The 23374-nt window shown below is 42.3% G+C and overlaps 1 protein-coding gene across 2 annotated transcripts; it reads left to right on the plus strand.

Moving 5' to 3' along the window:
• Positions 1 to 5752: 5752 nt before the first annotated feature.
• GCNT1 (glucosaminyl (N-acetyl) transferase 1) lies at positions 5753 to 18347 on the plus strand. Of its 2 annotated transcripts, XM_074569574.1 has the most exons (3): positions 5753 to 5895; positions 15273 to 15373; positions 15780 to 18347. In XM_074569574.1, the coding sequence occupies exon 3, from the start codon at positions 15921 to 15923 to the stop codon at positions 17199 to 17201; it is 1281 nt and encodes a 426-aa protein (XP_074425675.1). In that variant the 5' UTR covers positions 5753 to 5895; positions 15273 to 15373; positions 15780 to 15920; the 3' UTR covers positions 17202 to 18347. The 2 variants fall into 2 exon arrangements, with proteins under 2 accessions (XP_074425675.1, XP_074425674.1); XM_074569573.1 differs by lacking the exon at positions 5753 to 5895 and having other exon boundaries at positions 15190 to 15373.
• Positions 18348 to 23374: the final 5027 nt, after the last annotated feature.

Genomic DNA, 23374 nt, shown 5'->3' on the forward strand with positions numbered 1-23374 from the left:
GATGCTGCTTGTGTGATATAGGATCACATGAGTTTAACAATGCATAGGGGAAATAAAGTACATGTTTATCTAGCAAAACATGAACATGAAAGACTATAAAACAGTTTATTGTGGAATTGTTCCTCACAGCAAAAAGAACAGACCACCTTCAACAAAGGGAGGAAGAAGAAATTAAATGAGCTTAAACGGAAAAGCTGGGCTATGAAATAGTTGATAGTTGACAGAAAATCAAAGGAAAGGCTTGAGCAACGCATTGCAGATACACAGTCTGCAGTCCTTTCAGAAGAAATCTGCACTTAGGTCACCTTAAAGCAATTGTGAGACCAGGCATGACATTCATGAAGTGTTTCAAAAGTGTAAAGGTGAAATGAAACCAACTCAGACATCAGTTCAGAATTCCTGGTATGTACATACACATATGTCTGCGTGTATATATGTATGTGTGCATTTATTTTTTTATTTATTTATTTTTATTTATATATGTAATATTGGTATTGATTTATTTTTGCTTTGGGAGGGGGAATTTTCTAAGACAATTGATACTTTTCATAAATAAAATTTAGAAAAGTTTGAAATGTCGAAGTTTGCCTAATTTGTTAGTATCTTAGGAGAAGCTTGACTGATTCTCCTCATGGTTAAAATACTGGCCTTGCCAGGCTGCACCAGACTGATCTTTCATCACTCCTGCAAAAGCAGACAGCAAAAGAAGTAGTCATTCATTCCCCCGGCAGACATGTTAATGCCAGGTCTGCTTCTCACCTCCTCAGTGCAATCAGCAGGTCACACTTTTTAATCGGATCACAGTAACAAAAAAATACCCAAAGTGGTTCTATTTGGTTTACTTGGTGAGGTCGGTTGTGTAGGGTGGGAGCTGCAGGGGTGGCCTCTGAGAGAAGAGGCCAGGGGATGTCTCATGCTGGACACAGGTGGTTCCAGATGGCTCCAAGATGGACCCACTACTGGCCAAAGATGAACCCATCAGTGACACTGGTGGCCCCTCTGTGATAACATATTTAATAATGGGTAAAAAACTGTGCACATCAGCTGTGAGAGAGGAGTGAGAAAAACATGGGAGAAACAGCCCTGTGGACACCAAGGTTAGTGAAGAAGGAGAGGGAAAAGGTGCTCCAGCTGTTGGAGCAGAGGTTCCTCTGCAGTCCATGGTGAAGACCATGGTGAGGCAGGCTGTCCCCCTGCAGCCCATGGATGATCACAGTGGAGCAGATATGCACCTTGCAGCCCATGGAGGATCCTACACCAGAGTAGGTGAACATGCCCTGAAGGAAGCTGCAGCTGGTGGAGAGCCCACACAGGAGCAGACTCCTGGCAGGAGCTGCAGCCCGGGGGGAGAACCCATGCTGGAGCAGTTCACAAAGGACTGTATCTCATTGAGGGACTTATGCTGGAGCAGGGGACCAGCACGAGGAGGAAGGAGCGGCAGGGGAGCTGTTGTGCACTGACCACAACCCCCATTCCTCATCCCCCCTGCTCCGCTCAGGGGGGAAGAGATAGAAGAGTCAGAAATGAAGGAGTGAATTTGAGCCTGGGAAGAAGCCAGAGGGGCTAGGGGGAGGGTGGTTTTAGTTTTTGTCTTTGTTTCTCACCATTTAACTCTATTATTAATTGGCAGTAAATTAAAGTAATCTTTCCCAAGCTGAGTTTGTTTTGACCATGATGGTAATTGGTAAGAGATCTCCCTGCCTTTATTTCAACCCATGAGCTTGTTCATCTTATTTTCTCCCCCAGTCCTGTTGAGGAGGCAGAGTAAGACAGCGGCTGGGTAGGCACCTGCCAGCAAGCCAAGGTCAAACCCACCACAGTGGTGCAAAGAGACAATTTACCCAGCACACTTTTTACAGTTAATTTTGGCAACTCCAGGCTGCAATCTACTCTACTCTATTTTCAGTTCTGTAATTAGTACTAACTGCCAGACAGTGTCTTGGAAAAAGTTTGTCCCAAGACAGCCCTGATCCTGCAGTACTGGCATAGTTTATTCATATTCATATTCAACCGATTTTCAACTTACCTGAAAAATTTTCCTCTCAAAAAGTATGATGATTTTGTGTAAACACACAACGGGTAAAATGAAAGAGAATTTCTAATATGCATTACACATATTCTGAGGAAGAAAACATGACTTTCCCTTATTAACTGTAGGCATGAGCCATGCTCATCCCTACAAATGAATACTTGCCCATATCAGAAGACAGTTCCAAGGAGAAGTATGCCACAATGTGCTTCAGGTATATTTTCTTCTTCCTTCTGTCAGCCAACATCTTGTATTAAAGTGGTTTTGGCAGCTGTGATCCTCTCTTCAGACCTTTTTTTTCCCCACACACAGCGTTTGCATTTCTGGCACCCCCCTCTGACTTATGCTGAGGTTCAGCTTTCAAGAGTTCCTCTGCAAATTGGAGAGTAGAATTATTTTCTTCCCTACTCAGGCACAGAGTGTGGAATCTAGGCAAGAACGTTAAGTCTCCTAAACGTTACAACAAATGGAAATGTTACCAGGGTTGTTTACGGAACAGATAATACAAAGTTCTGAATTGTAGCAACTCTTTCCTTAGAGAAGGATAATGTCATTAAGGCACAGTCTCCATATTAAGAAACCTTCAAGCCCCGGCAGGATTCAAAACTGGGGTTGGGTTCCTCTGTCTACCTGAGGTTAGATATTAGGAGCATCTTCCTGATGTTAGGTCTGAACTATCACAAGAAACAGATACTGGGTTTACACTCACTAGACACAGAAACTCAGACAAGTGAGCTTTTGAAAAGGTTAGTGGAGAAGCTATTAACATTAGAAAATGGTAGACCACTGCCTGGCTTTTCAGAAAAAGGGAACTTTTACTTCCTTAAGACTGGTAAAATTGAGAAGACACAAGAATGAACAGTAAGCGTTAGGTTTTAAAAAATCTTTGCAGCTCAAACCTTTGACAGAGCATAAAAAAAACTAAGGCCTTTAAAAATGTTCTATATTGTTCAGGTTTCCCAAGAAAAAGCCTAAAAGGCTGGATGCAGCTGTCAAATGACCATTAAGATACTAATATCAATTTAGAGCAAGTATACCTATGAGACAGATGCCCTCCTAGTGGAAATATGTTTAAGCTTTATTTTTCTGCACCATAACTAAGGTCAGCCATGCACAGAAAACTGTTCTTGAAACTCTCTCAATTATGTTGTTTGTATGCCTTGTTCTCACTGGATTGTTGGTTTTACCACAGCTATCAAATGTTCATGTAGAAACTGATTTCATGCAAACCAGTCAAGATTTACAAAAAAAACAATTATGCATTTTAAATTTCCTGTATTTGTGACTTGCTTTTTGTTCACTTTTTTCTATGTTTTGTCTCCACGTTCCACTTTTTCCATTGTTTTATTTAATTCCTCTATCAGTACTTCCAAAATTGTGAATGACATCTCTTTTTTTCTGTTTTACTTTGTGTGTTTCACAGCTGCCATACACTCACGTCTCTCACTGGTCTATCACACAGCAGGAAGGGCAGCTTGTGGACCCTGTCATCTTCCTATACCAGCCTCAAAGTTAGAATAGCGAAAACCAGGTGGAAACCCACTTCACCCATTTGCTTTCAGGATCAGTTGACAAAAATTACACACGAAAGGAACCATAACTGAAAGGCAGTCCTTGAAATTTCACAAAGTTGCAATAAACAAATGATGAATCTTTGCCAGCACGGTCAGCCAAGGATCACAACCTCTCTAATCATGTCAGTCTATGAAGAACTCCACTTTCCACCTGTGCAAAAGTTAGAGAATAACAGACTTCTGAACTTCAGATATCTACCTGAAATAACTACTTTCAGTAATGACTTTAATGCTTTTTCTTTTATTCCTCTTTGCATGAAGTAGTTGTTAGAGGATACTTCCTATTACTGCAGCAATATACATTAACCCTGGTGCTTTGCTTATTTTGATCCAACACACTTCTTTTGCATCTGTAGCTGTGCAAGTAATTAAGGCAGGGGGAATGAAAAACAGTGAAAGGAAACGTCTGCCGCCAAAGCTCTCTTAAAATTACTCCGTGTTCAGCTCTACTGTTACTACTTCTTGTACTGCAATGGCAACACTGCGATGCTTTGCAGACGGTTTAGCAAGAGAACAAATACATAAATTTACATTACCTGTGACTTACTGTTCTATTTTACATGCAAGACCAACAAGATACAGTCATCGTCTGTAATCGTTAACCATTACTCTCCAGGGGAAAAACAAGTAGGAAATCTTACCCCCTTCCCCCAGGTTTCTCATTCCTGTTGGAAACTGCTGTTACCAACCTCTACTGGGTTTACAGAGGAAAGGCCTTTTTAGCACGGTGCTCCACCAGAAGTTCAGCCCTATAAACAACAGACACACTAGAAAGGCCCCCTTTTTTCCCCACCTGTCAGGAAAAAGTGAGGACTGCCAAGCTAGCATGAAGTTATACAGTACTCCTGTACTCGGTACTCCTCTACATATATAATGAAAATTTTCTTGACAACATGGTGATGCATATTTGAGGTCTTGCAGTCCATTCCCAAGCTAACCTGTCTGATTGATGTGTGCGGAGACAACTCCCCCTTCTGCTGGCAGAGTCTACTAGTGCCAGCCTTGAAGCCAAATCTTCCCATTGTCTTGGTAGCTTTCAGACCCTTGATCCAGCTTACTGTGCCTATGCACGAACCTCCAGTGGAAGCTCACAACCGGGATGAGGAAAGGACAGGAGAGTCCTTTAGGTGTGCCTCAATCTGTCAAATCATACTGCACTCCAGATAATGCTGATGTGCAGGGATTCTTGGGAAATGCTGCAAGCACTCTTCAGGCTGCTGCAGGCTGCAGCATTTGGGTATTTTTAACGAGGAAGATGCTTTCTTTGAACTTCTCATTACCTTGGAATTTATTTTTCTGTTTTCTTTTGAAGTGCTTTGATAACTTATTAAGAAGCTGCCTGCCCCTCAGCTCCACCTTCACGTTCCACAGCTCTCCAAACGCCATCGAGTATATTTATCATCGGGAAGACATTTGATGGGACACAATGAACAAGAAACCAAAGTCGTCCTCAGCCTCTGTCTAGACACGCTTTTCTTTTCCACCGCTCCAAGTTTCACACCCGGCTTCCCAGCCAGGTCTGCCCCCATCCCACCCCTCCTCGTCCGCCTCTCAATTTTTCCACGCGCTGACCCGTTTAAAAACGCATCTGCCCGCAAAAGGCGAGCTGCGGGCCGGCGCTGGGCACCCAGGGCTGCGGGAGCCCCGGCTCCACGATGCGCGGCTGCCACCCCCCCAGCCGAGCACCGTCCGCGCCGTCGCTGTGACTTTCCCCCTCGCCCCCGGGGCAGCACCCAAGGCAAACACTCAAAGCACACCCAAAACACCCGCGGGTTTACGGCCCTTTTGCGCTATGCCCTGCCCACGCTGCCTCCTCCTGACGGGCCAGGCCGTGCCCCGGGGGAACCGTGACAAACCCCTTTGTCGCCGTGAGCCGCAGAGTTGCCCCCGCTCCGTCCTTGAAACCCGTAGGTTTCAAGGCTACCGGCGCTGCCAGGGGAAGCCTTAAGGGAAAAAAAGGCTAAAGAAGGGCAGCGGGAAGAGGGGCTGCCGACATCTCGGCGCTCTCGGAGAGAGAGAAGGGGCGGGTGGCAGTGGGGAGAGGCAGGGGCGGGACGCGGCGACGGGCGCGGCGGAGCGACGGGCCGGGCCGGGGCGGGGCGGTGCCGCGGGAGGTGCGGGGCCGTGCGGGGGGCCGGCAGCCCAGGCCGGGTCGCGCAGGCGGGGGACGTGCAGCTCCGCGCTGCCGGGGCGCCCTGCCTGCCCTGCCGGCCCTGCCTGCCCCCCACCCCCCACCCGGGGTGCCGCCACACGCCGAGCCGCGCCGGAGCGGCCGCGGCCCCGGCCCCGCAGGTGGGTGCTGCGGGAGGGCCGGGAGCCTTTCTTTCCTTGCTTTCCCTTTTTTTCCCTTTTTCCTCTCCTCTCCCTCTGCTCTCCTCCTGTCCCGTCCCCCCCTCCCCTTTTATTTTTTTGTCTGCCTTACTTCCCTACTTCCCTTTGCCTTTTCCCGGGGCAGTGCATGCAGGGGAGACCGGGGCAGGCTCTTGTTGGCCGCGGGGGTGCTGGGTTGGTATGAAATCTGTTAGCGAGCACCGGGTTCAGGGGACATCTGACGCTCCTGAGGTATTGCAGTCTTTTTTTTTCTTTTCTTTTTTTTTTTTTTTTTCCTCAGTTAAACTTCCTAGAACTGGGAAAACCCTGAATAAACCTTTTTTTTTTTTTTTTTTTTTTCCAGAACAGCAAAGCTCTTTAGAAGGTTGTAAATAGTTTTCTGTGACCCAAGTTGGGTGGGAGAGGACTCAGAAGCCTGACAGGAGGCTCAGTTGTTCTCTGGCACTCTGCCTCCTTTCAAGGTTGCTCAGAAAAGTAGATTTCTTTGTGGGAAAGAGGAGGAGTGGCAGCAGGAGGGAATTGCCGTTTTGGAGCCTGCAATTTTAAGTTCCTTTTTTAATGGCATATGAGGTGGGTGACCTCAGAGCTGGCAAGAATGACAGAGTCAGAAATGGTTGTAAGAGAAGCGAAGACAAATGTAGCATTTAAGTCTATCGACTTCAGGTTGAAAATTGTTGTGAAAAATAATGCAGTATTTGAAGCTCAAGTTGGAGCTCAGTTACAGTGGTATGTTGCTTTTGGAAGTAGGTGTATAAAAAAAAATACTAGTTTTATTTTCTCTCCTCAGTGGTTTTCTACTCTGCCTATAGTAAACGTCAGCATCATCTCTTTTCTATGAATCTCAATTGTCTGGGGTCATACTTCTTTCCTGAGGCCAGAAGAGCCAGAAGTTGTGTGAAAAACTCGATGAATATCTTTGCCGAGTCTGTTCTCTTTTTCCTAACTTAAGCAAAATGCACTGCAGAACACACAAACTGAAGCTGCTGACAATATGGTGATTTACTAAGCAAAATCCTACTCTTCAAATTTGTTGCCACAGTGGAAAACCCTCTGCTAGTCTTATGAAAAGGTTTAATTTTGTTTTTTCTAATAATCTCCTCTTGGTTTTCCTTTGGATTCCAACATAATCCAAAAGTTCTCCACTTACTTTGGTTCATAAACTCTGGAAACTTGAAAATACCTACCCACCAACCTAGAATTCTGTCTTAGTAAAGGTGAAAAAAGGTAATTCCACAGGAATGTAGCATGCCCAGCTAGTACAACTGAAATAACTTGTGCTATTAGGTTTAACTTCATAGCTCCAGGGAAGCCACTTCTTGCCCTGCGAAGCATTGTTATACACAGCATAATCGAGGCTAGTCGAGAAGCTTAATAAAACAAACAGAAACCTCATCACATTTCAGAAGACTGTGATAGCTTACCTCAGTAAGCTGTTTGCACCCACCAGGCAAGAACATTGTAAATCAGAACAAAACCTGTGTCTTTGGTAACTGTGTTACTTTCGTAACTCTTCCCAGGAGTGGATTCTCCTATCATAATCATACATATTGTTCTTGATTAGATTTTAAAGCCGCCTTTTGTTTATCTTTTTGAGGGGTGGAAGGATTAGGCTGTTTTCCTACTGAGTTTTTACTGAGTTAAACCTGTGCACCTAAGCATGGTGCTGACCCTTGTTAGTCCTGTAACTACAAGAGACATCTGTTCTTTTCAGGAGATTATTGCTGCTGGTACTATTTGTCCTTCAGCTCACTGATGAACTGTAACTGTAGGCATGGCTTTGAAACACTGGCTTCTACAAAGGGCTCAAGAAAGTCTCCTCAGAATACTATTTTAAATATTGTGCTTGAAGAAGTATCCAGGTACTCAAAAATCTGTCAGCCTCTTTCTTCCCCCGTGAGATTTAGTTGTGGTTTATTATATTTTACCTTTCCTGTAACAAAGTCTGTCAGTATATCCCATCCTGAAATACAGTGTTGTCACAATTAGCAGTTAGGAAAATTCTGTACGTGCGTGTGAGGCGTGCAGCAGCTGCTCCATTCCTGGTGAAATTATAGTTCCTCTTTTGGGATACTGTGAAAAAATAGATATGCATTTTGCTTTGAAGTGGCCAATGTGTGCAAATCATCTTGATGAACACCAGGCAGTTGTACTGGGTGCTAAATTGGACACTATTGCTTTGAAGATTTTGTGGGGTTTTGTCTTGGGATTTGTGAGTGTACTTTCAGTGTTAGTTACTTTGAGGTAAAACATACCTTTTTATCAGTACAAGGAGTCGCAGACTTCTAGAGGTAGGAACTGGTCACTGAAAGACTTTGCCATAATGGCTTTTCTTTCCTCAGTTGAAATTCCTTATTGTTATAGCTCTGCCTGTGGGACCTCTAAGGATGGTTGTGAAGGAAGGCAAACAGGCTTTCAACTGTTCTGAGGAAGATTTACTTGATACAGTAGTAAAAGAGAGGATTAGAAAGGCTAGAAAAATTTACGTTTTTTCAGTGCCATTTTACACACTGAGTGTATGTTCATGTGAGTTTTACTCAGTTTTTAAGTTTACTCAGTTTTGTGTGTCAGGTTCCTGACATTTGAACATAGATCTCCAAATAACCCAGGTGTTTGAATTTATTTTCATACTTCCCGCTCCCCTCGCCCCTGAAAAACAACTGTCTACTTTTAGCTGCTCTCACTATTTAATCTCCATGTAGTGGTAGGTGTAGCAGTACTAGTCATTTGGGGAGTTTTGTCTAAAGCTGCCTTCTAAGCTAACAAGGGACTAGAAATGTGTTATTTTTTCCTATAAAAAGGAAGGATCTTTTTCTTTTTTACTATTGGGGGTTTTTTTTAAGCAGCTCTGAAGGAAATGCCGTGCTTTTACAGAGCGTTGTCAATGAGCAGACAACTGCACCCACGTGGAACCCTGCTGCTCCCTCTGAATGACTTTCAGAGTTAAGGTCTTAGTTCTGTAAAGCCTAATGGTAACCCAAATACTCAGCTTATGACCAATTCTTATTTTCAGTAAGACCAAAGACCCTCTGACGGAAAAAACATGAGTACTTTCATTCAGTTGCAGGCATATCTACTTTCAAGATCGTGCTGCTTCGTATCATGGAAATGCTGAGTAAATGCACTGCATGCTGCTCTGAGTCTGGCAGATCTCTGCAGATAACCCTGTGTGGTCTATCTTTGTGCTCATGCGTGTTTGTGTTTATGCAAGCTGCTTACTGCTTTAAAAATCACTTCCTCATCAGGGCGAATGTTCTGCGTTACTGAACCTGAATGGAAGCAGGTTAACTGCAATAACTACTTGCAGAACATGTATGCTTTAAAGAGTCGCGGATATGCCCTGGTAAAACTCAAGGATGTTCCAGGAAATGAGCCCTCAGTGGATGGCCGCCTTCTGAAGTGTTGAGGAAAAGTTTTGTATCTCAGGTGGAATTTGTGAATGGGCAAAGAGAACAGCAAGGATCTGGTCAACACCTGGTCACTTACTATTCTTACCACTAGCTGAAGTTTCCTTACATCTTCCTTTCCTCCCAGGCAAGAAAAGGGAAAAATAAGTCAGTTCTGACTCTCACTCCCCACCCATCAAAATGATTACATGTCTCCTGGCCCATCCCAACTACTACTTCAGAGGTGGGTGTACTCAGCACTGCATTTTCCACTTGGCTTGTCTTCAATACATTTCTGTAAAAACAAAAATCTCAGGTTGTCATGAATAGATGTAGGATATTAGTGCAGCTTCCAGGAAGTTTTCAAATACCTGTTATCAAGCATTGATTAAAAGCTAATGTGTCTGTGGACATATAATAGAGGCCTCCGTAATGTTTGTGTTGCTGTGTCCTCTCCACAGTAGCTGTATGCCAAAAGTCACCAAAGCAACTACAAGAGAGGAACCATCACCGTCTGCTTCCTTTGGTATTTGTTAGAGGGAGCAGAACAGGAGGAAAAATGAAGGGAAAGACCCTAACCTAACCCTAACCTTAGTTCAGCAGCCCACAAGGCTGAGAGAGTCATGACACCAGAACATTGCAGCTAAGCCTGCAAGACCTATCAGACCTTCCCTGCTCTTGTTATAAACTAGTTTTGACCTCCTGACAGCCTCTGCGATGCCACCTAACTCTGCGTGCTTTCCTGGGCTTTCTCTCAGTCTTTCACAAGATTTACAGGCTGCTGAAGTGCCCCCAAGTACCTTCTTGCCCTCTACCTACACCTTTCTGAACTTCTGGTGCTGATGCTGGCCCACGGTGTATTTTGGAGGCTATGTTGCTTCCTTTTGGATGCTGACTTGGTGTTTAACATCTTGCCTCAACAGTTTTTCCATTGATGTGAGAAGACTTAAGCGCCGAAATCAAAAGACACTTGATTTTTTTTGTTCCTGTGCCACCAGCCCCTAATGATTTTCATCTTATTATGAGATTGGTCTGTGTACCATTTTCACAGCAAGCCCTAAATGCTTTTTCCAAGGAAAAAATGTACTTAATGTAAAAACATATGGTTGTTGCTTAAATACAAAAAAATATTACCTCTTAAACAGTTTCACTCTGCTCTCTGAACTCCATCAGTCAGGACGGAGGAGGGTAATGTGTTTTATGGGAGCTGGCAGGAGGGAGGCTCTGCAATGCCTGGGGACTGGGAGTCCTGTTTTCCTAATCCCAATGCTGTGACTCCAGCAAAACGAACAGCCACGGAGAGCAGTGCCACCCTAGAGTAACACTGAGAGTAGAGGCTGTCACTGCTTTTAACCTTTTTTAGGAAAAGACGCATCTCTCACTCTCAGACATATCAGCCCAAACATAAGCCTAAAAGCCCAGAGCCCGGGTTTGGTGGGCTGTGGCATTGTGAGCGGAGATTTCCAGGTTGCCGCAGGGCCGAGGGCTCCCCATGGCGGGTCTGGCAGCCAGGCCTGTCCCTCCACCCCCGCCGGGAGCCGGGCAGCAGGGAGACACGGGGGCAGTTCAGGCATCAGGCACCTCCCTGGGGATGGGGACAGGCTGAAGCTGGGCTGGGACTTGGGCCCAGCTTGTCAGGGCCAGTGGCCAGGCTGTGGGGGCTGAAGACCGGCCCTGCCATGGCATCACTGGGGCAGGGGCTGACAGCCAAGGGAGGCTGTAGTGGCGACATGCGGGAGCTTGGAGGGGGCTGGTTGGAACTCTCAAGGTATAATCTTGTAAAAGAGTAAATGTGCGCTCGCAGCCCAGAAAGCAAGCTGCATCATGGGCTGCATCAAAGAAGTGTGGCCAGCAAGTCAAGGGAGGTGATTCTACCCCTCCGCTCTGGTGAGACCCCACCTGGAGCACTGTGTGCAGCTCTGAGCCCTCAGGACAAGGACATGGACCTTTTGGAACGGGTCCAGCGGAGGGCCAGGAAGATGATCCAAGGGCTGGAGCACCTCTTCTATGAAGACAGGCTGAGAGAGTTGGGGTTGTTCAGCCTGGAGAAGAGAAGGCTCCAGGGAGACCTTATAGCAACCTTCTTGTATCTGAAAGATACCTACAGGAGAGATGGGGAGGGACTCTTTATCAGGGAGTGTAGTGATAGGACGAGGGGTAACAGTTTTAAACTGAAAGAGGATAGGTTTAGATTAGGTATCAGGAAGAATCATAGAATTGAATCATAGAATGGTTCAGGTTGGAAGGGACCTTAATCTAGTTCCAACCCCCCTGCCATGGGCAGGGACACCTCCCGCTAGACCAGGCTGCTCAAAGCCCCATCCAGCCTGGCCTTGAACACTTCCAGGGATGGGGCATCCACAACTTCTCTGGGCAACCTGTTCCAGTGCCTCACCACCCTCACAGTAAAGAACTTCTTGGATGTCAAGATTAGATATTAGGAAGAAAGGTTTCTTTTGGGATTTTCTGTTTGTTTTTAAGGATGGGTGAGGCCAAACTTATCTAAAATCACATGCTGTGCTGGGTCCAGAGGGTGTTGCTCCCTCTTGTCCGTGGCCACAGCCTTTCTTTGATGAAGGTTATTCCCCTTCAGCTCCTTTGGCATAAGTACCCATGTATTCTATTGCTGACTCATTTCAGTCAGTACCATTAGTCAGATTAAAAATTTAGCCTGTAGGGTTAACACCAGTTCACATAGCTGGTTTATATCAGCTGTTTTACTATAGCACCTTTACAGTAATATAAAAGTTAAATCAGAACCTGACTTTTACCAAGACATCTCCCAAACTGCCAGGTAATGAGTAGTTGTTTCACAGATGAATAAATTAAGAGGCAGATGATCCAAATGATTTGCCCTTAGACACAGAAGAGGTGCCAGAAATGGAGATTTAAACTAGGTGTAGTAATCATTCTTTCAATAAAGTCTATTTAAATGGAGAACAGTAGTCTGTAGTAGAAATCAAGTTGAAATTATCTTGGTTTTGTGTTTAGTCATACCATACAGTTTGTATACAGCAATGAAGAATAATTTTGGGAGGAAGCGGGCGTCTAACTTGACCTTTGTACTAACTCCTCCAAATATCTGCAACTGCTATAAGTTTCCTTTTTAATGACATCAGAAATACAGGCTCTGACTTGAGCAGGAGGCAATAAAAAAGGGAAGTGGGTCAAGTACCTAACTTCGCAACTAAACTTCAGTTGCGAGCAAGAGGAAGGCTGGAGCATAGTCTTCTATCTGTGACTGTGGAAACCTCTCTCCTGCTCTCCCACAGTGCAAAGTGCTGCCTCTGACACTGCATTCTCTAGTGTGCACACTAAAGCTACGCAGAGCTTGAGAAAAAGATGTTAAAAGCTGTACTGAATCCAGTCTGAACCTATGTTAATGAGTATTCTAGGCTCATAAAACCTTATAAAACAAAGCCCAGGTATATTATTAGACGAGGGGTACCAAATCTTTCCTTATCCTGTAAAGGTCAGCTTTTACAAAGAATGGGATATGATCAAGTTTTAGGACTTTTTAGAAAAGGAATTGCAAGCATAAACAAATAGTAACTTATTGTTAAGACTGTTCAGAAGCAGCAGCATGTCAGTGAGAGAAATTTGACTGGGGGGAAAAACCTACACCTAAAGATAAGAGCCATGTTGACGTGTAAATGTATGCAGACCTCTCATTTTCGTATAATGGAAATGCAGGGTCTGATTATTCTGAGCTCAAAACAATGGAGGAGTTGCACCCAGCTGGGTATACAAGGCCATTCTGAAAGAGATTCTTTATCCCACTTTCAAATAAGTTTTATTCTAAAACAGAAGCAGGAAAGACTTCTTAGTAAGCTTTATTCTTCTGAAATTGTAGAAGGTGAAGACTGCAATGATAGCTTTCGATTAAGGCTCTGTGTGCCTGCATTGTAAAGAAAAGGGAGGGGGTGGCAATCCTCTTGAAGCGTGTGGATGCTAGTGCTCCTATAAAAATTGAGAATAGGATAAAACAGTAGTGCTAACTCTCAACCTAAAGAAAGAAGGATTCCACCTTCTGTCTCCACCTTGTGAAGCTAAAGCTTCACAAATGTTAAGTGTAGTCTTCATTTCTAAGTTGGTTGGCAGAAGACAGTAATTTGAGGGTAACCAGTATTGCAAGTTTCATCTTATGGAAATATACACTCAGTAGAGATTATTGACACTATCACATAGCAAGTAGCCTTCCTTTGTTAATGTCATATGTGATGGATATATTTTTATTGGATCAGATCTACTAGTCAAAACTAGCAGGATGGCAGTAAGCAAATGCGTGATAAATTATAAAGCATGTTAAAACTTGCACTAAATTATGTCATTGTGTTTGATGTCACATTGCAAAGTAAAAGTGGTAACTGAGGAATTTCCCTTTTTAATTTTTTTATATTCAAATTCAAAGTGTGAGACGTGATACTTAAAAGGTACCTCTCCATGCTTTCAGCTGTAATTGCACACTAGTTCACCCGAATACTTACCTTAAGGGTTAAAATTTTAGTTCTTCCAGTTTGACTTCTCTATACACCTAAACCAGACTTGGAACAAATGTCCACCTCCCTAAGAGAAATGCAGGATAAAATAATGACAGGTGTAACTTTGAAAACAAAATACACTTTATAGTAAATAAGGTGTTTATGTAATGCTGGTAGTCACAAATAGTTTGTGGTCTCTGCCTGTTGGTGGCTTGGATTGCAAAATATTTGGTTATTGTACTTCCTTAAAGTACTGCTGATCCTTATAGCTGTGCTAGATATTTGTGCAGTGATCTGCATCTTCCCCCCACCTACTTACTACATGTGGATCAATTCCCCCAGTCAGTTTGCAATGCTGTGGGCACAGTGGTGGAACCAATGTGTAGTGCATCCTGGTGGCAGCGTTACTACCAAAAATCTCTCTGATGTCAGACCTCAATTTCTTGCGTGTGCCTGTTCTGAGATTTGCACATAGCAGGTTAAAAGCCACAGTTTGAGAATTAAAAGCTAAAATGGTACCGGGGTAGCTTAAAGAAAAGAGGGGGAAAAAAGAAAAACCTTATGCTGAACAGCCTACAGCAAAACCGAGAAGTAGACACAGCAGACGATTCTTTTTCTTAGACAAATTTTCTTAGAAGCTTTTTGGGGTAGCAGTTACTCTCAGAGCTATGCAGAAAGTTATTCAGAGGCACTGATTTTTTCTTGAAAGCAGTAAAAATGAAAGGAACTGTATATCTCTGAAATACTTCAATATTTCATTAAGCTTTAAACTTATAGATTAAAATTTAGGAAGACATTCTCTATAAACTGTGTTGACTTTGGCAGTTAGACGTTGGCTTGAAATTCAAACCTGCACTGAATTATTAGGCAATGAATTTGTGAGTGCAAATGGTATTTGAGTGGCAGTGTAAGTTGTTTAAGGCTATCCTGTTCTTGATTAGTTTGCCTACATGAGGTAGTACTTACAAAAAAAAAGACACGCAGTTCTGTAATCCAGTTCTATACTGCAGTTTTCTCAACAGCTACAGTGGTAGCAGCTGCATAACTGTGCAGTGATCCCTTCAGAGAGTACTGAAGCAGAAAGAAGGCACTTAAGGGGAAAGCGGACTAACAAACAAAAATGATGTAGTGCCTGTGAAATAAAGGTGAAAACAAAATTGGCATATTATAAATCTCGTTGCAACTCAACCTTGCAGCATATTTGCACTTAAAAGCAATTGCTGAATCATAAAAACAAGTGTGTTTAAATGATGGTAACACAACACTGCTGTGCTCTTAGATTTCTGCATTTGCAATGACTTAACACAAATCAGCTTTAGTGATAGGCCACAGGTATTGCCTTTTACCTTAAAAAGGTACTTCAGCAATCGAGTCACTGCTGTTCTCAGAACTCGGAAAGTTCAGGAGCTATGCTAATTTCTTTCTCCCCTTCTCATCAGCTCTTTCCTGATGATATTTCTAAACTCATCTGCAGGATTTTGAAGAGACCGTGTCTCACACAAAAATCTTGAAAGGCTTCAGGGGCTGCTTTCCCACTGAGAAGATAAAGCACAACTAGCATCCAGGAAGTGAGTGGTAAGTTATTATTATAATGAAGTCTGTGTCACTGCTGAAGTGAGTATAAAACATTCTTCTCAAACTCTGAAGCGTGAATTAACATCAAATACTTGCTTCTCAGTAATGTGTGTGACTTACGAGCTTTTGTCTTGTCAGATGAAGCTGAATCTGCTCAGTTTTCTTACTGCTTTGGTTTGTAGTCTTAGTATTATGGAAATTGTGTCTCATGAAAACTATCTACATCTCTCCATTTCTTTCTAGTAAGATAAACCAATTTTATTTATTATTTTCTGATTTTCAACAGAATATTTTTGGTGAACTTTTCACCTTTTTTTACAGTCACAAATAACAATGTAATTATTAACCATTGTTTTAAAGAAACCTTTTGGTCTTTGAATGACAGTCATATTTAATTTTATTTTAGGATTTTTCCTTCCGTCTCCCTGACAAAGTCACCAAATTCCTGAGAAACACAACCTGATTTTTCTGAAGTTGTTGAAGCTCATATTAGCAGAGTGGAGTTCATTTTTTTTTTTTAGCCCTGCAAAGCTACCTGGTATTTGAAATGCTGAAGAGGAAATTACGGTTTTGCCACAACTCGCACTTCAGGCTTTTCTTGGGTCTAACTCTTATTTTAGTAATCATTTCGGTTTTAAAAGTTAACCAGAAACAAGACTTCTTAAATCGGAGACATCTAGAGTTGACAAAAGAAGATCCTATTGGCAATATTAACTGCACCAAGATTATAGACGGGGATATAGAAGAAATTCAAAAGGTAAAGCTTGAAAAGTTGTTAGTGTCATTTAAGAAGCGCCCCAGATTAACAACAAATGATTATATTAACATGACAGCAGACTGTGCCTCCTTCACCAAGACTAGGAAATACATTATGCAACCTCTCAGCAATGAAGAAGCAGAATTCCCAATTGCTTACTCAATAGTCGTTTATCACAAAATTGAGATGCTTGATCGACTTCTAAGATCAATCTATGCCCCTCAGAATTTTTACTGCATTCATGTTGACAAAAAGTCTCCAGAATCTTTCTTTGCTGCTGTGAAGGGAATAGTCTCATGTTTTGATAATGTCTTTATTTCCAGCCAGTTAGAGAGTGTTGTATATGCTTCATGGAGCAGGGTACAGGCAGACATTAACTGCATGAAAGATCTCTACAGAAGAAGTTCAAACTGGAAATACCTGATAAACCTCTGTGGCATGGACTTTCCTATAAAGACCAACCAGGAAATAGTAGAGAAATTAAAAGCCCTTAAAGGTGAAAACAGCTTGGAAACGGAAAAAATGCCCGTATATAAAGAAGTAAGGTGGAAAAAACACTATGAAGTAATTGATGGTAAAATAAAGAACACAGGTGTAGACAAAGAACTACCACCTCTCAGTACTCCAATTTTTTCTGGTAGCGCCTATTTTGTAGTTAGCAGAAGATTTGTAGAATATGTATTAGAAAGCAGCAAAATCCTTAAGTTCATTGAGTGGGCAAAAGACACTTACAGCCCAGATGAGTACCTGTGGGCGACAATTCAGAGAATCCCTGAAGTCCCAGGTGCAGTTTCTTCTAGTGAGAAGTACGACGTTTCTGATATGAACGCACTGGCCAGGTTTGTCAAGTGGCAGTACTTTGAAGGTGACGTATCCAAAGGTGCACCCTACCCACCGTGCAGTGGAGTTCACGTTCGCTCTGTCTGTGTTTTTGGGGTGGGAGACCTGAACTGGGTGCTACGAAACCACCACTTCTTTGCTAATAAGTTCGACACTGATCTTGACCCTTTTGCAGTGAAATGTTTGGAAGAGTATTTGCGACACAAAGCTTTGTATCTGCAAAAGAACTGAAATACTGCATGCGCCTTTTACGAAACATAGGTACAAATAGTATACAGCTATGTACATTAATATGCAACACCAATGGTGGTGATGCTGATTATGGGTATAATTGTTCTTGCCACGTCTGTATGGTGGTGATGACACCCTCCCTGCCTTCTCCATGGACAAGGGGAAGAGAAGACATGTTTCAAGTGAATATGGGGATGCCTTGTGTTGCACACTGAAGCTTGGAACTTTGGGTACAAAATTGAAGACAGCAATTTCTGGAAGGCCATTTACTTGGAATATTTATTATCTAAAAGGTGTAATTAACTATAATGGCTTGACTAAACTGTTTTAAGGCTTGGGAAATGCATGTTGTTCATGGTTATTCCTCATTTTTTTTCCCATGAATGTAATGCTAGCTGGAAAGGGAAAAACTAAGAGGTTGGGGGGGGGGGGGTGTTGGAGGAAAAAAAGCAGCTGGACTGCACAGACTTCATGCTGAGTACTGAAAGATCTCAGGAAAATAATATGAGAATTGATCTGAAAACTATTCAAAAGGGAATATACCAAAGCCAGCTGTTGTTATTTAACTCAAATCTGATTGCTCTAGTTCTGTAACATGTTATTCTTAATCCTGCTGAAAATTTCATCTTCAGCATGGAGTATTAAGGACTTGTGTTTAAATTTTGGTAGCCAAATCTTGCTTTTGTACTCTTAAACCCCCCTGATAATGTGATATAAAGTTTATACACTAGTTTGTAATTACATGTTCTCAGGGAAACTTCAGTTTTGTGCCTGATGAGAGTTAGACTTGTAGTTTTACACTTCCTACTGTATCAGGAGTCTTGATTTTGGATCATGGATCCAAGATGACTCAAGTTTCTCAAATGCTTCAAAGAACTGCAGTAGTGTCTACATGTCACTGATGGAACTGCTGGTTTCTGCTTTTTGTCAAGCTCAGTTTGCATTCCAGATTCTTCTAACCTTGATTATGCAAAAATAAAGTTATTTTTCTAAATCATATCGCCTCATCCTGCAATTAAAGTCCGTCTAAAAGCACTACCAAAAAATCCTAATGATGAAGACCTAAAATGTTTTTCCTGCAGGTTGCCATACACAACTGATGCTGCAGCTAGGCCAAGTCCTACCTTACCTCCATGTGTTCATTCATTCACGTGTTTATGCTTGTTTACGTTTAGCTGGTGCAGCTGATTTTTATTTATTTGCTCCTTTTGGTGGAAGGGAAAGGAGGAAATCTGAATGAGTTTTGTTCCAGGTTAGGTTCCTGCTTAGTTTAGCTGTTGCAATGTGGCACAGAAGCATGGTGATGAGAGAATGGGACACTGTGAGGGATGATACTTCTTTCAATATCAATTCAGATTTGTCATGCATAGTTACTGCCAGGTGTCTCATCTGACTCCTGAGATGACAGTGGAATTCATTATAGGCACTAGCAAATGGCAAAATCGACTAAATTCTTTGTTTCTTGAACTGTTGCTGTGCTGGCAGTGCGTGTTTCTTACAAAGGTAGTTTGTCAGGAAATTTCTCCTAAGGTGTGCCCCAATACTTAGACATTAACATAATGAACTGCTTACTGTTGATCATGCAAACAGCTAGGGAGGCAAGCAATTTAATCTGAAATAGGGCCTATTCTTGCCAATGCCTTCCTTCAAAACCACCTGAAAGCTGTTTAGGGATCCTTCAGAGACTCTCACATGATGTATAAGCAGTAATTAAAGCCTGTGAGCTGTGGCAGTAGAGGGAAATACCCTGTCTTCCCCACCCTTTGGCTTTTCTACAAGAATGCTCTTACAAACAGTTGTGCTCTACCACAAGCTACAACAAGGTGTAACTTCACTGCATATAGTACTGGGGAATTCCAGAAAGTCATGTTCTATTTTAGCAGAATGGAAGGTGTTTGTTTTTAAGAATTTCCACCTAAAGATAAGCTCTGTGAATAGATTCTATGAGACCAGAACTGCTAGACCAAATAGACCGAAAAAGTGATAATGAAGCTCTCTGCACAGGATAGGCTGCCGACTCAATGGCTTGGAATCTGCTAGGCAGCTGGAGCATCAACCCCCTTACCTACCTATTCCAGCCTGCTTTGTCCTTGCTCGTTTGTCTAACGCAATGAATGCCTGTCTGTATCTCTGTTGTTAATGGTACTGCTACTGTAGGTAGTGAAGTTGCTACTTGACTAGGTGCTCCCAATGTTACTGGTTGTATAGAGTCAAGAGAGATCCTATGTATACTAACTGTATATTCAGTTCTATACAGAAGGAAAAATAGGAGAACATTGCTGTTTAGTGTACCTTCTCCCTAAGATAAGGAGGCATTTCTTTTTCTGTGGAAAGTGAATCACAAAAAGCCCCATCTCCCTAAAGCTGACTTGTAGAAGGGACACCCTGATCTGGAAGATTTTAAATGGTCTAGAAAGGCAGTTTCATGAAAAGAACTCAATCTGTTGAACAAGTACCAAATGTGCCAAAGGAAATTAACAGATAAATTTAAGGTATTGCAACTACGCATTACAGAAAAGACACCACAGCCAGCTATAATGGGTAGAGAAAGCAATCTAACTTACATTAGTATTTCACTGAATCTGCCAAGAAACTTAACCAAAGTAATCATCATTCTAGAATCAAACAACTTTATGGCACCAACAAAACTCAAATAAAATCTAGATTACATCCCTGACCGACATCGGCATTTGGTTTTTCATAATGTCTCGGTTTTCTACCAGATGTTTAGAGGACTGGAGTAAAAGTCTAGCGCTAGCTTGAGTGAATATGAAAGAAAAGAGCTTCACTGATACTGCAGCAACAATCTAATCTTGATGCTTTGCTGAAGACGCTGGGCTCTTGTTAGGAATAGCTAAAAATTAAAAACTTAATGATAACATCAACCCTTCAACCATTAATTCAAAATACAGTGGTGCTCTCATACAAGAAAAATGTTGTTTTACTCTGGTCAGATCCCTCTGATCTCGGGTAAGAGGCCAACACACTAGACCTGCAACAGGATTGAACTGGGAAGCTGGACAGAGGACACAGCAGTTAAAATCAGAGCCGTGATTGTGGGTTCAGCTACGGTGCTGCCCAGGGCACTCAGAGTACCTGCTTTTTCCAGTCCCTGCTGCATGAACCCAGTTTACACCCGCCCCCACACTGTGACCTCATCAGCAGTGGGGCAGCTAGGAAGGAAACTGGTTTGCAGTTGGTGGTTTTTCTTTTTTGGGGGTTGGTTTGGGGGTTTTTTTGTGTTTTTTTTTCTTTTTTCCTTTTTCTATGTTTTAAAGCTGGTTCAGTTTCTCAGTGTAGCTCACCAGGGTGAATAGCCGGTGAAACCGTTGCTGAAGTAACACAAACACCTCTTATGAAGAAAGGCTGAGGGACTTGGGTCTTTTTAGTCTGGAAAAGAGATGACTGAGGGGGGATGTTATCAACACTTATAAATACTTAAAGGGCGGGTGTCAGGAAGATGGGATCAGGCTCTTTTCAGTGGTGCCCAGCAACAGGACAAGAGGTAACGGGCACAAACTGGAACACAGGAAATTCCATCTGAACATGAGGAAAATCTTCTTTACTCTGAGGGTGCCAGAGCACTGGCACAGGCTGCCCAGAGAGGTGGTGGAGTCTCCATCCCTGGAGACATTCAAAACCCACCTGGACGCGTTCCTGTGCAACCTGCTCTGGGTGACCCTGCTCTGGCAGGGGGGTTGGACTAAATGATCTCCAGAGGTCCCTTCCAACCCTGCTGTTCTGTGATTCTGTGATTCTGTGTGCTATCCAAAATCCCCTAACTTGTCTTTCAACTTTCCATAGCAGAATTTTCCCAAAGGGCTCAGTGCATTGAAGGCACTGCTGTAGCTCAATCCCCATTTCCAGATAAGCATTTTGAGTGGCCCTGATAACAATAATTTGCTTGGTTTACTGATAATAATTGTGGCAACCAAGTACCCTGTATCACTAAGAGTCACCAGGCTGAAAACCCTTAGGCTCAAAGGCTGATTTGATCCCAGAAACCTAATACTTGTGTTTTCTTCTCCTTCCTGTCTTAGGTTTGGCTTGACAGGAAGCATGTGTTTGACTCTCTTGCTGCTTTCTATCTAGCACAACAGAAAACGACAGGAAACGTTCAAGATGAACACTGCAGTTATAATTAAGGTCATCAGCCAGATCACCATTACTTGGTGCATTTTCAAGTGGCCTGACAATTAAACCTGGGTTATGACATGAATGCATTAGAAGATAAAAATGAAAGAAGAAGCCATCTGCTCCAACATACTTATAGTGTACATATAAGGAGGAGGACATAATCCCTTCCTCCAGATTGTGTTCTTTTGCTAGCTCTGAATGGTTGTGGCAGTCATTTAAAAATAAAGAAACATGATTTAATTTAAATTCTGTTGCAATATTTCACTGTCTTAATTTATAGCTTCTTTTACTCTTGCAAATTTTAGTGGTGGATTTTTTTTAGTCACTTATAGAGTATGTAAAAGAACTAATAGTATAGTGAGCAGCTCTTCAGTCAATTAAAACATGGGAAATTGTGTTATGTAAAATGCCTTCCCAATTCCACTCAACAATACCATTCGTCCTCAGCTTAACATTTTAATAATCTAGTAGATGGGTTTCCATAGTTCTCAAATTCTCTTCTTTCCAATAGATCAGTTTCCTTAATTGTTCCTGTAATGACCTAGACTAGAGTGTGGTAAATTAACAGTAACCTGCTCTTGACAGGCAGGGAGCCTTCCCAGTGCCTTAGACAGCAGACATAAAAAGGAAATATCCTTTAGGTTATTGTCTTTATTCCAAATCAAGTCACTCAATTTATTCCAGACATTCTTACTCAGTATTCAAAAATCTACACTGATGTGTTTTATGGAGTTATTTTCCTCATATGTAACCTGAATTTTTCTATTTTATAACTGAAATGAGTCAGTTTCTTACTCTTTGCATATAAATAACAGTTTGGGGTTTTTTCTGCTTCTTTTCTGCGTCAGCCACTAACCTCACACAGATCCTTTGTATTTGCATTATGGTCTCCGTTATTTGCCTTGCCTTACCTTACAATATCTTCAGTCAGGCAAATATTTTGCTCAGTGCCCTCATTCGAATTCTGTCACTGTGAAACTGAGCTTTGCTGCTTGAGTCTTACACATGGTTGGGTTCTTCTGGGATCTGCCAGTATTCATTTTAGTTTGTCTGTCTTCTATAGCTACATTAGAGCTTGACAAGAAAAAGTTAACAACATGGCCAAATCCTTGAAGTCAAACCAAAGTATTGAAAAATATATTATTTTCCCCAAAAAAAACTAAGTTGTGTAGGAAAAAGAGGTGATATAGAAAAAAATTCAGCTAAGAAAAACATGCCAGGGTGGGCCCTGAGCAGATGTGGCCTGTTAAAATCCATGCTGCATACTTGAAAACAGGATGCTGGAACTTATTCTGACAGATATTGGTCTAACTATACTTTTTAAAAATAATTTCCTCTGGATTTGGGAACCTAGGCCTACTGGGAGATCTAGTCACATACAAGTAATAATCTTTTATTCTGTACCATGAAATCATATTAATCTTACCTATCGTCATTTTTTTTATTATTTTTCAGGGGCTTGACCCTACCTTCATTCTCTCATTTAAACAAGCAGTATTTCAGAAATCCTTTAGTAGAAAACGTTTAGTTACAAAAGTCTCCACTAACTTTAATGAAATTAGTTTGCCTACACCAAACCCCTTTATCTGTCTTCCTTTCAACCAACTTGCCTTTGCTACACGTGGGGGTGGAAAGCAGAAATGGTCATATGGTTTCAAAGTATATTTTACCAACTGGTGTGTGATAGGGAAAGTTGTGGGTTAGCATCACCAGTTATGGGTGAGTCTTTAGTATGTTTTGGCACCAGCTGTGTGAATTGCCATTAGTGAGGCTGGAAAGAGGGATTTCCCAGTGTTGATGTGAAATGAGTTTACTATGGAAAACGTATTGGAAGAGTGCACATCACCTGTCTGTAGGTAATGCTCATAATCCCTGATGTTAACTAAGCACGTTGCTTGAACCGGGCAGTTAAACCTTAATTATCTCTTTGAATCACTAGATTATTGGTGTGATATTGTAATACCGCCTGTTCAAGCAGGAACTGAAATGCGGTCACCCTTAACTTTGAGTTAATCCCAGCCGCCCTTTGCGCCTTT

Source organism: Larus michahellis, chromosome Z (assembly GCF_964199755.1).
Source record: "Larus michahellis chromosome Z, bLarMic1.1, whole genome shotgun sequence".
NCBI lineage: Eukaryota > Metazoa > Chordata > Aves > Charadriiformes > Laridae > Larus > Larus michahellis.

What these genes read in the sequence shown, in the direction of transcription:
- GCNT1 (XM_074569574.1), top strand. Translation starts at nt 15,921, where the DNA reads ATGCTGAAGAGGAAATTACGGTTTTGCCACAACTCGCACTTCAGGCTT.